We start from the raw sequence: 14,357 nt of genomic DNA, 5'->3' as shown, positions 1-14,357 counted from the left end.
TTTTCAAAAAAAAAAAAAGGAACAAAAACAAAAACCAACCAAAATTAATGAGAAAATAAACATATGAGCACCAAAAAGTTAAGAAAAAAAAAAGAAGAAGAGGAAGAAAACTAACACGTCCAGACAAAATCAAAGAAAGAGAAGAAAAAAAAAAAAAAAAAAGCCAAAGCACGTTAGTAAACAGAGAGAAAAAAGAAGAAGCCAAGCACGTTAATAAATAGAGGAAACAAATCAAAGGAAAAAAAAAAAGAAGCCAACGTCAGTAAACAGAGGAAAAGAAAAAGAAAAAAAAGAAAAAGAAAAGAAGCCAAGCACGTAAACAGAGAAAGAAAAAATCAAAAGGAAAAGTCAAAGAAAAAAAAAAAAAAAAAAGGCCAGAAACGTTAAAAAATATGGGTCAGTTTTATTCAAATATTTTTTTCACTTTTTACTCCAATTTGAAGAGATTGTATTTTAAAGGAGGAGGAGAGAAAATTTGTAGACCCCACCACTTTTCTCTCCCCCTCTCCCTCTCAACCAAACAATAAAAAATTGTATTTTTCATCCTATTTTTCTCTCTATTTTCCTTCCTCCTGTTTTCATTCCAACCAAACGTACCAAAAAAAAAAAGATTTATGGACTCAAAATTTTTCTTTACATACCTATTTACTTCATTGGGCTTCCTTAGTGGGATTGCCCATATATTTCTGGGAGTGTTAGGGTTTCAAAAGTTCCCAAGGTATGGATAAGTTTATTTCCACATACCCATGTCATACTCATGGTTTGACCCTTCCTTTAAAAGAGAGTTAGGATATGCCTAAACTTATTGCATGACATGAACTTGTCGTTTGGTTTCTTATTGTCTTTTGCTTCATGTTTGTTTGTTTGTTTGTTTTTCCCCTTCATATTATGTTTACATAATTACATCTATCATATATATACATGGTAAACTCGGCAAGTGGTACACAATATGAGCTTTCCTACAGCTCCTATATATGTAAGTGTAGTACTGATAGCCCTATCAGCACACAGCAGTTAAATACCAGACAGCTGCTAGCTGAGCGTAGCAGTAGGCGATGCAAGAATTTCCATAATAAAGCAGAGACAGTGGCGGCTCCAGGAATATTTTTCAGGGTGGTCGTTATTGACCAAAATTTAATAAAAATAGACCTTCATATATTGACCAAAACACACATACACATAGTTTGACAATTTTCTTCTTGGAATTTTCTTATTTTGAAATCTTTGCATGATAGTCTCATTATCAATGTTGCAAGTTACATTTTTTCAAAAATTTAGTTAAATAAAAATTTATTGGGAGTTTTCTTCTTTTTGTTTGTAAGGACCTATTATATTGTTAAAGGGGCTAAAATTTAAAGAAAAAGTTTGACTACAAACTTTGTTGCAGTCTAAGATTACAACTCTTATTGAACAAATTAACATGGCTATATAGTTTGAAAATCTAACCTTTGAATCGCATGTTCTTTATATTCTTAAAACACATGTAAAATATCATGTCAATTGGATGTTATTTATTATTTTGATCTATAAACTTAAACTTTTATGTAATTCTAGACTACAAAAACTCAAAATTTAAAGATTTGATTAATGACATAACTATTGATTTTCGACCTTCTTGAAATTTTGCAAGTATGGAGGACATAAGAAGAAAATGTAATCCAATGGTAATTTTTTCACAATTCACATCCAATAAAAAATATTGAATGGAATTGTAGTTTTAGTCTACAACCATGGTTGTTGCCAAATTTGTCCAAAAATTAATAATGTTGAGCCTAAAAAATTTTAGGGTGATCACAAATATTTTTTAAGGATAATAAAATCATAAATTTTTTAAAATTTATATATAATAATTAACTTTTTTGCCAAATCAGGGTGGTCCTATGACCACCCTAAACTCCATGTGGAGCCATCAAAGACACAAAGAATGAGAAGCCTCTAACAAACGCACAATTAGAGATATATTCATCAAATCTAGTCCAAAAATCTCTCAATCCACTTTTCAATCAAAGTGGGAATAACTTGTGTTCAACTCAAGACTACATCAACACAATTCTTGAATTGAAAACTTTTTCATGGAGATTGATTCAGAAGATATATACCCGTTCATTCATCAATACAAAAGTATATTTATGAAACTATTTTAATTGTTTGATTTTCAAATTTGAAATTTTGTGTTTATACTATCCATAGTTATTTTTCATAAATTAATTGATAGTATTTTTTGACTTTTAATGGGATCAGTTGAAAGAGAATCCAAGAGGGAAAAAAAAAATGTTCGTTAGAGGTCTATGGGGTTAAGGATGTCAATATACCCATGTATATTAAACTGGGCCTCTCATGAAAAGGAGAAGAGGGAGGATAAAACAAAAACAAAAAATGATACCTACAATCCTAGTTCTCACATAACCATATGAAAATAAAAGCATAAAAGCATGGGCCTTCATCTCTGTTCACTATTTCATAGTAGTTCATTACCTTGTTTCACGCTAAATTAGATAAGATAAAGAAGGATATTAAATAAGCGTGGGGTGTGCCCAGCAATTAAGCTGCATTTTGCATTTTTTTTGGGTCCCACGGTACTGTTTATGAACCACCAAATCCATGAAAAACGCAGCAATCACTCACTACTACAGTGTTTTGCGTTTTAAAAAAAAAATTGCTACAGTGTTTTCAGCAATAAGTTTTCAGTTTTCAGCAAAATAAACGGTATCTAAACAGGCCCTAAATCTAAAATAAAAAAGAAGTCACGCTTGATAAGCCACTGGTGGGCATCTATCCCGCAATTATGGTTTTGACGAATTTGTCTACTTTTGACAAATGTCATGAGAGTTGACAGAAAAACAAACTAGCACATGTATCGGCTTTATATGTTAAGGATGTTAGAAAATTTTGTAACTTGGATAGAGAAAAATCCTAGCATAATTGAGTCATCGTTAGTTCAAGATGTATTGAATTTCTTTTCTTCTTAATGAAAGTTACGAATTACTTATATATAAAAAATAAATAAATAAATAAAAGTAAACCCTACATCCAAATATTGCAAAAGGAACAATATTTGGTTTTGTTGTTGACTAATTTCATGACAAATACAGTGGCGCCTCCAAGATTTATTTCTAAGGGGATCAATAAGAAAATACATCTTAGGTAAAATATGAATCTTACGGTTTACACGATTTTCTTATTGCAAATTTGTCTATAGTACATACTAGTAATAGAATAAAAAATAAATTACAAGTTCATTTGACATATTTTTTCTTAATATAATGAATGTGTTAATTATGTTAAGTGAATTTTAATTATTACTATTTAAAATAGTTTTATTTATTAGTTTAGGACAACTATATGTTCACATTGTACTATCAATGCAAGATTTACATTGCAAACAATTACACTGTACACGTTTGTTTAGAATCAATGTAAAATTTACATTATAGATAATGATACTATACACATTTGCAAAAAATATACAATATTGTACACATTTGTTTAGAAACAATGTAAATATTACATTAATAGTACAAGGTAAACTATGTATTTATTGTTAGTTTATTTCAAATTTGTTAAGATCTAAATGGGGGGTTTTTTTTTTAAAGATTTAAGATAAGAAAAAATTAATTTTGTTGTTGGGCTTACTATTTCTTCCAGATTTGAGATAAAATTGGTTTATTGTTAGGCGTTTTTTTGTATTTAAAAAGATCAAAATATTGTTAAGAGAATCATAATAAAACTTATTTCAAGTGGGTTTAAAAAAAAATTAGGGTCAAAGTGTTCAATTTTTTATTTTAAGAGGGTAAAATAACAAATAAAAAATTATATATATATAAAATAAAAATAAATAAAAAATAAAAAAATTGCCTCAGGGGGTTCATTTGAACCCCCTGAACTATGCATGGCGCCGCCCATGAGCAGAGAGAGAGAGAGATGTAATTTGCAATCGAACCAATAAAGATGTAAAGAAAAATGCTTCTTCATCTCAGATTGGATACAACCATGAACCGCAGCTTTTTATCTCCTGGTGTACGTGCTTTATTCTGGCATTTTCTTGCATTGCTTCGCCTACTGCTACTTTCAGCTGGAAACTCATAACCATTATGGTACAAAAGTTCTGAACTATATGACTGTATCACAAGTCTAAAAAGCCAAAGATGAGCAACGCAATTGCAATCTCTATTCTCTCCTTTCAGAAAGAAGAGAGAGAGAGAGAGCAGAAACTAGAAAGTGAAAAAAGAAAACTGCTCCTTTTTCTCTTCTATTATTTCCACTCTTCACCATACTTGTAACATCAACAAGTTCAACGCATACGTTTTTTCCCAAGGGCAACGTATCATTTTACTTTACTAAGCCAAGCCAAAGATCTCGTACAAGACCCAATACTTCCCTCAAGCTACTAGACCACTTCACCTTCCAAGTTCCAACCAAATAGCTACAAAATCTTTTATTAAAAGTACCTCATCAATCAACATGACCACTACTGGCAACATGGAGCTCCCAACGTTGCCTATACTGGCTGGACATTGCCCCCAAATTCCAAAGCTCTCAGATTTCATCGAAGTACTGTTTCTAAAAACACAAAAAGAACTTTCTGGGTGATTCTCACATATAATCTGGTTGTTAAATACGCGATCTTGGTTTTCTTTAAAGCAGAAATTAAACAACAGTCCTAGTACTCCTTAGTAATTAAAAAAACATGAAATTATTAGCGTTAATAATGAAATACAAAAAGCACTTTTCTAGGTGTTACTTAAAGCACAAGATCACTATCTGGGTGTTCATCAAAATACCACCAAAAAAAAAAATCTTAAAATTGTGATGTTATGGTTCTATCTGTAATGAGTTTGTTTCAATGTATTTTTTTAACATAGATATTATATATGAGAATCAATGCCATTTGGAAAGAACTCTTACAAGTCTGCAGAGACATTGGGGTACTTAAATTCACAACAAGCATTGGCTGATTTTGCAGTTTTGATTAGGAGCTTGAAGCAAAATCTACCATATGAAGCATCCCCAGTTGTGGTCTTTGGTGGGTCTCATATATGGAGGAAGTATATAAGTTCATACTTCCCCAGATTAGCCAAAAAAAAGTTCAGACTTCCCCACTTGGCTTTGGATGATTTTGTTTATAACTAATTTTGTTTTAATCAAAGTGAAATGATGTGAAGTAGTGGGAGTTGCTTTCTTGATTTTGAAACATAGTATTCAGATGTCACTTTCAAAGGTTTCAATTAATTGGATGTGGATCACACTATGTTTAGTAGTTTCAGCTTTCAGGTATTTTTGTCATTAATGGAACGACTATTAATGCCTTTTGTTGGTAGATATTAACTTGAAATTTTATTGAGTAGTCCATTTGGTAAATTTGTTTTATTTCTTCGCATTAATGAATTACTACTCTCTTCCAGTGTTGACAACCCGGTTTAGATCGAAATACCCGCACATGGCTATTGTAGCTTTGGCATCTTCAGCCCCTATTTTGCATTTTGATGACATTATTCCACTGTCAAGCTTTTATGATGCTGTTACCTGGGACTTCATCTCTCCCTTCATGTTTGTTTGTGTGTCACATATGTTTGCGTGTTTGAGGATGAGAGTTTAGTTGGGTGTTTTTTTTTCCCCTTCTTTTGCTAATATTTACATTCTAATTGCACATGGCAAGATGCCAAGAAAAAAGCTTGAATTGCTTTGAAGTGATAAAAGGGAGCTGGGCAGAGTTGGAGGCACTGACAGCTCAGAAAGAAGGCTTGGTTGAACTAAGTAGAATTTTCAGAATTTGCAAGTTAAATTCATATTTCACCCACAACTTTGGGTTGAGAACTATGTAAAGAGTTTGCTTTGAACTTATGGATGGTGAGAGAAAAAGCGCTAGTGTGCAACATGAACTGTCGAGAAGATTGACAATGATCAGAAAAATTATGCAACTTTGAGGCATGTTGAAAATATATTTAACATGAACTGCACTGCTAGTCCTATAATTTGATTCATAGAATAAAAGGATTTGGACTTCTTTCATTCAATCTCAGATTCTCATGCATCATATTGGTCATGGAGCTAAAAAAGTTGAGAGAAGAGAATGCATGTCCAGCAACGGTTGTGGGAGTAAGGATTTGTTGGCATAGTTGTTTACCTAAGCTAGTTTCTACTTGTGGAAATATTTTTTATGTGTGTTATGTTTCAAACTTTCAATTTCTCACGCTTACTCGAATTCATTCACTCGATATGCTCAGCTTGGGACTAGTTACTGTCAGCTTTCATTTATACGGCCATGGTGAATTACCCAACGGAAGCCAATTTTCTGAAGCCACTACCTACCGATCCTGGGACCAGTATGCATACAACTCAAATTTCAAAATTGTAAAATTCGAGGATCTATTGATGATTTTATTTTCCTTTCTTTTTTCTTTTAGCCATATTCCTGTGCCTTGGCCAAAAGCATTAGCCCAAATAACTAGCATGTAGATACACATGATCTAGTGTTTTGACAAAAAAAATTATGATGAAAAAAAGAAAAATATTAGAATAATGATGTATAGTCTTTTATTAGGCTGAAATAAGTTTTTAGGAATTTTTCTTAAGATAGCCATTGTGGTTGGGCCTTTTGTGATCTTGGGTTGGACTGCCTCCAGCTGTACTGAGACCCAAGTGTTTTGGATAGAAGAGTTGAGACTAGTCCAATTGCAACCCACTTTGGGCTTGCTTGTACACAAATTATGCCACTCTTGCTGAAACTTTGGTCACATGCCCATGGCAGGTGAAACTGTTACAGAAGAGTTATGACAGACAAATACAGTATGACAAAAATAAAGACAATACGCTTCTCGTTAGATGAAATAAATAAGGAATCTTTAGAAAAAAGAACAACGTAGCAATGAGAAACACACGATAAGTGAAATTGCAAAAAGCAAGAAAGAAAATAATTACAATAAATAATAAAATCAAAAAGAGCCCAAAGGAAGAAGCAATAAACTTATGGACAATGTTGCAGTAAATGGATCTACCGTGGCTCATTCTCATTTTTCTACATCACATAATACTCATGAGTTTACTGTTTCTTCCTTTGGGCTCATTTGCTTTTCCCAAGGCCCATTTGTTTACTTTATAGGCTTATGACCCATCATTGTTACCATTCGGACTTGATGGGTTTTTTTCTCAATCCATTAAATCTCTTCTTGCCCATATAGTTGGACTTATTCCTTCTGTTAGGCTTTTCCAAAATGAGCATCAACAGCCATTTAAAAGCTTAAATAGAAAATTAGGGATTTTTTAATTTTTGGGAATGGGATGAAGCCTTGAAGGAATCATTGAATTATTGAAAGGGTTTTTTATTTTTTGTTTTTGAAAGGCTAAAAAAATGCATTTTTTTTATAATTATTTTGTTGTTGTTTAACTTAATCTTGTTGGTGTTTAGATTATTTTTACTATTATTTGGACAAATTTTTGTTGTTGTTAATTGAGGATTTTACTTTTATTTAAAGGGTTAAGGATTATTTTTGTTCATCAAAAAAGGATTATATCTGAGGGTTAAGTGGACATCTTAAGTCAAAGAGTGTTCACTATTTTATTTGAGGATAGACAAAATAAGCAATTTAAAAAGAATTATCTTTACTAATATTTTAAGAAATCATTCGATGTTATGAACACCCCAAAAAAGCTGTACGTGGCATTGCCACTAATTTAGGTTCCACTTTGGTTTCGGGAAAGTTTTCTAACATTAAAACTAAAAAAAAAAAAAAAAAAATTAAAAATATAAAATGGAATAAACATAATTAAAATTTTTTTTAAAAAAGTGTACATAATCAAATAAATTAGAACAAATTTCTTTAAAAAAAAATTTATATCAAACTAAAACATAATCTTATTCTTTCTTAAAACTGAAAAAGAAAAGTTACTTCTACAATATTGTTACACTAAATTCTAATGGTAAGCTGTCACTGATAGTTATTGGTAGACTAAAAGATAATTTTAATGACAATTTCAAATTAGAATCAATAATATCTTATAATTTATAATTTATTGTATTATAATAGAAATATTGTGAATAACTGAATATTGGTTAAATTAAAAAAAATATTAAAAAAAAAAACACAACCTTTGTTAAACACATCGGCTCAAATCTCTTACACAAGAAACTTCTCAACAAAAACAAAGGGCAAGTCCAATGGTCAAAAAGAATAAACAGAAAAATTAACAAATAGGTTAAGGACAAAGGGTAAGTCCAATGGTCAAAAAGAATAAATTGAAAAATTAACAAATATTTTAAGAAAATTTTTGTGAAAAAAATAATAATTAAATTTTTTGTAATAAAAATAGTATAAAAACTTTCTTAAAATAGTAATTTAACAAATGTCTTGAATAACCGTTAAGTAGACCAAGAATGATTTCTCAAAAAAAAAAAAAAAAAGTAGACCAAGAATAAATAAATTGGAATTCTTAGACGTAAATAAATTGGTATCCAGCAAATAACCCAATTACGAAATCTACTTCACATTTTAGATCAGAATATCAGGAGAAAACTGGTATGCTAAAATTTTACAGCTTCTCGATGTGAAGACACCGACTTCTTCAAATTTCAAGGGAAAAAAAAAGTACATATTAAAAACATGAAAACGAGTATGCATTCATAGAACTTACCAGTACTGCATTTGGATCTCACTTTCTCTCACACACACACACACAGACACACACAGACAGAGACAGAGACACACAAGTCACACAGAGAGAAATGTCAAGGCGATCTACCGCATGCTTGAGGTGTTGTCTGGTTGTGTTTGCAGTAGTATCAGCTTTAGCAGTGTGTGGTCCGGCTCTGTATTGGAGATTGAAGGAGAGTTTAAAGCTTGGTGGCTCTTCCAAACCTTCTTGTCCTCTTTGCACTTGTGAATGCCCTCCTCCTCTCTCCCTTCTCAAGATTGCTCCTGGTATTACACCCTTCTCTTCTCTTTCTATCTGGGTTTTATTATTTGATTGATTTGTGTGCTTGGACGCTGTAAATTTCTGATCTTGATTGATTATATGTTGATTCGAGTGAAATTAAGCAATACCCAGATCATGAATTTGTGTTTTTGATTCGATGTGGTGGCTGATTTAGTGAATTAGTTTGAGAAACTGAAACCCAATCCGGGTTTGGATTTGTTTTACTACTCTGTTTTGATTTGAGCTGAATTGTATGAGATTAAGGGGGTGCCCAATTCGTCGATTTGGAATCTGATCTTTCCTGCTTGGCTTTTTAGAACAGTTAAATTCCAGTTCAGGCTTAGATTTATAGTGAAACTAAAGAGTTACTTTAAATTTGCCATGTTGATATATTTTTTTTTTTATTTGGATTAATTTCCAGTTTTGGATTCTAACTTGTGAACTTTTTATTTCTATATTGGTTTAACTGACTTATTGAAATAAAAGGAAACCCAATTCAGTTTCTGGGTGTAATATGTATATTGAATGGAACTAAACGGAGCCCACTTTGTGTTTGAGAGATCTCTCCTCTTGATGGTTTTATATTTCTTCTTTGATCTCATAGATGTGCCAGTGCATCTGTAGGAAAGTAATGAAGATCTGACCTTGTCTTATTTTACATCCTCTATTCACATGAAGTACATTTTTTCCCCTTGATTTCTCCCACAAAACTACAGCTATTTAGCATATCTTAAGAGCAACTCTGCAAGCCTGAAACCAAGCTTTATTCGGGCTGTATGAATTCCTTATAGATCTGAGTTCACACATGATCATGCACTCAGTTTTGTAGCAGAAAGATTTATTATTGCCTTTGTTAAGAAGCCTCAAGCCTTTTACTAGTGGTGACTTAAAATAACCATCTTTTTAACTCCATGGGTGCTCAGAAATTTCTGAATATGGAATAGTTAATTGACCAACCATAAGATGGCTAGTCAACCACCTTACAAATATCCATGTTCACCCATACCCAAGCCTAGAAAGGAGAAAAGAAAAAAGTATAAATGGAAAGCTGCATGAAACTGTTTCTCTTAAACAATCCAAGTAGAATTTTGACGCAGGACAAGACCAAAACTGATGCAACACCAAATTGAAGAATAAAATATATATATATATATATATATTGGAATCAAGACGTAGGCTTGAATGGAATTGGCACCACATAAGAGAGAAGAAAAACCTAGGAATCTGCACCTAGGGATGCTTGGAATCAGTACCAAGCTATTGAAGAAAAACTCCAACAATAAGTTTCATTACTCAAGAAAACTGTAAAACAATACTTAACCCTGTTCTTTAAAATATATTACAAAAATTATTTAAATTCCTAAACCAAGTAAGAAAATTAACTAATTCTACGAACATATATTAAGAAAAAGAATTAAATTTCTAAACCAAGTAAGAAAAGAAAATAGTTTAAAGTCCTAAACCAAGTACTTAGAAAGATAGAATATCACTGCATGAACATAACATTAAGTTACGAATGTAACTCCAGTGCTCCTCTGAACAAAAGTTCTCTGCCTTACCGTATTTAGAATAGTGGTTGATAAAAAATAAATACTAGAAATTAATTGATAATCCTTAGGCCCAACTGAAAGCAAGCTCCATCTATAAGGCCACTGATTAGGCTATCGTCTTCTTATGTCTACATCTATAAGTATGAGTGATTGGGGACTTGTACCTTGTATACACCCAGAAGTTTTGTAAGTTGCATTATTTCATTATATTTGTTTACACTAGTGGTATGAATATGATACCTTAACAGATATTTGTCACGTTGTACTTAAGTATGGTGGTAAGTTGGTGTCTTTAATGAGGTACAAATTTCTATTGACTTGCTATTTGACATGGTGATTCAACCACTGTTGCACTTGATCCTAGAAACTCAAGAATGAATTTGAGAACATAGGAAGCATTTCAAGTTAGAATGAAAATAGATGAGAGACCTTATGTGTTTGTTATATCAGTGAGCAAAACTCTTATTTTATCATGAATAATTTGGGACTTGGTCAAATTAGGGCACATATGTGGCTTCAGAATACTTGACAAATAAGCTGAAATTCATTTTGGAGATCTATAATAAGTTGAGAAATGCTGTCCAGTGCTGTTGTACCAATGATCTTGCCTTTTGTTTGGTTCAAATCATGGCACCACAGCTGGAGTATACAAGAACACCATTATAATGAGAGGGGAACCCAAAAACCCAATACATGATATACAAATGAACCCTACTTTTCCACTGATATGGCTGCGTTGCCCATCCTGTGACTTTGACCTTAATGGTTGTGAGTCAGGGAGATACATTTTTTATATAAGGATTTACTGTACATATGTGTTTTGAAAAGTTTTGTTGACTGATTTGTGTCAACCAGTATTTTCCTGAACCATTTATATCATTCAGTAATTTAAACGAAGTTCATAGTTATTTGGTTTGATTCAGACTATCCCATCCTTTCCTTCAAATTTTGGTATTTGTATGCTTTCATTTGTAAATGGTGGAATAGAGTTATTACCCAGATCTGGTCCCGCCTAAGTGGATCCTACCTAGGTGCCTTCATAGTGGATAATTTATAAAATGATCTGCCTGACATATTTTACATTTCAGCTGAGCCCATATGTGATCTCATGATTTTGATATTTCTTTTGACATATGACTGTGACTTGTATTTAGGCCTCTTTGTGCTTTGTGATTCTTCTTCTTCATTGTTAAACTTAAAAAGAATTGACTGGCTATTTTTCTGGATGTTAAGGATATGTCATAGGGCAACCTGCCTATTACCGTCCGGCTATTATGATGATGAAAGCACAAGGGTGGGCTGAAAGAATTAAATAAAATCCAAATGTTTGCTATTAGAATATATGAAGATAACCATTTGTTTGGTAAAAGTTCATTATAGATTTTGTGCTTTTGCTTCTCATGGTTATTTCATGGGCTGATGGCAATTTAATTTCTTGGGATGCTATCTTCACCTATAGTTTATCTGGAAGGTTTTCTACATGCTTCTATATGTCTTCTTTTACATCTGTTTTCATACATTATTTTGGATTTAGTTGTATGCAACTTTCTAATTCCTGGTTTTGCACAAATGAATTTGGCTATTGAAATTGCATGTAGATCTGGGATTTCCATTACTGATTTTTTTTTTTTTTTTACACTTTATTTCTTGTTACACAAACTCTCTTTTGAATTTCGAACTTCCAATTTTTCTCTAATCTGAGATATTTTGTTGTATATATACTAATATTGGCCATCTCTGGGCTTTTTCAATTCTCTTGCAGGGCTAGCCAATCTCTCTGTCACAGGTTAGAGTTCATCCTCCTGACTCAATTTTGTGCAGAAATTACTGTGTTAACAAAGTTTACATTCATCTATATTCTGTTAATTTGGTAAAGAAATTCCTATGCTACTCAATATTCATCACGTTCATCTTTATTCTGTTGAAAATGAAGGATCAAAGTCCATCTTTTATCTTTCTTTCTCTGCTTCTTTCCTTTAGAAGGATTTGTGACTTGACTATTTTCTCTGGTTTTATAGACTTTTTGTGCATACATTTGGACCATGCATACTATGTCTTTTCCGCTGTCCATCCACAGATTAGATTGCATTTTTATTTTCTAGGTTGAAAATGTGGATATAACATAAGAGCCATGTTCTTTCTAAGTTTTGTCAACACTGAGTTGGGTTGTACTGATAAAAGATTTTGACTAATATGCTCTTGTAAATTTGCATTTCTAGTACATTTAATATTTGTTGGGAACTAGTGTTGCCATAAAGTTGATTTTGCCAACTATGGAGCTCTAACCTTTACCATGTCCATTCAGCTCTTCGTCAAATGGCCCTTTTGTCTGGGCTCTTACTCAATCGTTTCCTTTCATCAGTTGATTCTTCATGCTATTTCTTTAAAAAGTATAAAATCTATAGTACCTTTTTATAACATACGTTAAATTATGCCTTAACCAGAATAAAATTTTAGGGAATTCTTCTGGTTGTTGGCCTGTTGGGGCCTAATTTATAACCTTTGCAAGAGCATCAATTTAGGTTTTGTCATGACATTCTTAGCCACCAATTGCTTCCTGCTTCTACCATCTGGAAAGCCTAAACTCTTGCTTTGCCCTATTCCTCACTGGTTCATCTTTCTGAGGAGCGGCTCATTTGTGTGCTGTTCATTATGCTGATGAACAGATTGTGGAGGTAATGACCCGGATCTCAAGCAGGAGATGGAGAAGCAATTTGTGGACCTTCTAACAGAGGAGTTGAAACTGCAAGAGGCTGTTTCTGAGGAGCGTGTTCGCCATATGAACATTACCTTTGCTGAAGCTAAAAGGGCGGCTTCCCAGTACCAGAGGGAGGCAGAAAAATGCAATGCTGCCACTGAAACCTGTGAGGAGGCCAGAGAGCGGTCTGAGGCACTGCTGACCAAGGAGAGAAAGGTGACTTCATTGTGGGAGCATAGAGCCCGTCAAATGGGCTGGGAAGGGGAATAGGACTGTAAAATTTGGTACAATTTTTTCAGATGAAGCAGTGAATTGTTGTATCCGTGGTTATTATACAAGCGGACAAGCAAAGTGCTAGTTGACACCTTGTTGAGGCAGAAACTCTCTCTCTCAGATGTCATATATGCCAATCATTAAATTATAAATGATGTTGTAATGGATCTCTCAGCTCTACCATTTACTACTACATGCAGATATGATGTATCTGGTAATGCATTACTTGTTACAAGCATTTCCTTGCTGGTTAGGATCACAATTTTAGACTGTTTGTCATGCGTATGTAATTTCAGCTGATATTTAAGCAGTTCAACCAAATTGGCTTCCACTTTTAGAACTTGATGTTTAAATTACAGATGCATACAGAATTATGAATCTTTTTATTACCCAGAAGAATGATGACTTCCATCATCAATTAGGTAAACCATTTTTCTTTAAAATCCTTTATATTGAATGTGTGATACATTTATCACACCATCATCCTGTCCTTACCCATACGAAACTTTCACAGAAGTCTCATGAATATTTAAGTCGGAGAAGCCTTTAAATATTATTATCATTATACTTAAATGAATGTATATCAAATTAAGCTTTCTCAAATGTTAATGCAGATGATTTGTTCAATGAGGCTCTAAGAGTGATATTGACCAAATTTCTAGCACCATATTTTGTGTCTGTTTCTAGCACCATATTGTTCAATAGTAGAGATTTTGCAATATAGAATTTTAACCGAAATGCTCTTATTAGCGTTAATCGTTATGAACAATGTTTTTAAAATTCGGAATTTATAAAACATGAATATTGAATTGTAGAGTTTTTTCACATAAAGTTCATAACTTCAGCTTAGTAATCAGTATTAAAGTTTTTTTTAGTTTGAACGACCTCTTCAAAACTCTTTAGCTTTTTGGAATTATCAAATGTTT

The 14,357-nt window shown here is 32.5% G+C and overlaps 1 protein-coding gene and 1 pseudogene across 1 annotated transcript; both read left to right on the top strand.

The window, feature by feature from the left end:
* Positions 1-4,461: 4,461 nt before the first annotated feature.
* On the top strand, positions 4,462-6,774 carry LOC142635364 (uncharacterized; annotated as a pseudogene).
* A 1,719-nt stretch (positions 6,775-8,493) lies between these two features.
* Positions 8,494-13,752, top strand: LOC142621588 (uncharacterized). Its single transcript, XM_075794883.1, has 3 exons — positions 8,494-8,915; positions 12,223-12,246; positions 13,127-13,752. The coding sequence occupies exons 1-3, from the start codon at positions 8,720-8,722 to the stop codon at positions 13,426-13,428; spliced, it is 522 nt and encodes a 173-aa protein (XP_075650998.1). The 5' UTR covers positions 8,494-8,719; the 3' UTR covers positions 13,429-13,752.
* The last annotated feature ends 605 nt before the right edge of the window (positions 13,753-14,357 follow it).

This window comes from Castanea sativa, chromosome 1 (genome assembly GCF_040712315.1).
Source record: "Castanea sativa cultivar Marrone di Chiusa Pesio chromosome 1, ASM4071231v1".
Classification (NCBI taxonomy): Eukaryota; Viridiplantae; Streptophyta; class Magnoliopsida; order Fagales; family Fagaceae; genus Castanea; species Castanea sativa.
The sequence above is the reverse complement of the archived record's forward strand: the minus strand, read 5'-3'. Positions and strand labels throughout refer to the sequence as shown.

Coding starts and splice junctions, on each gene's coding strand:
- LOC142621588 (XM_075794883.1), top strand. CDS start 8,720: ATGTCAAGGCGATCTACCGCATGCTTGAGGTGTTGTCTGGTTGTGTTT. Junction 8,916..12,222: donor CCTTCTCAAGATTGCTCCTG/GTATTACACCCT, acceptor ATTCTCTTGCAG/GGCTAGCCAATCTCTCTGTC. Junction 12,247..13,126: donor AGCCAATCTCTCTGTCACAG/GTTAGAGTTCAT, acceptor GCTGATGAACAG/ATTGTGGAGGTAATGACCCG.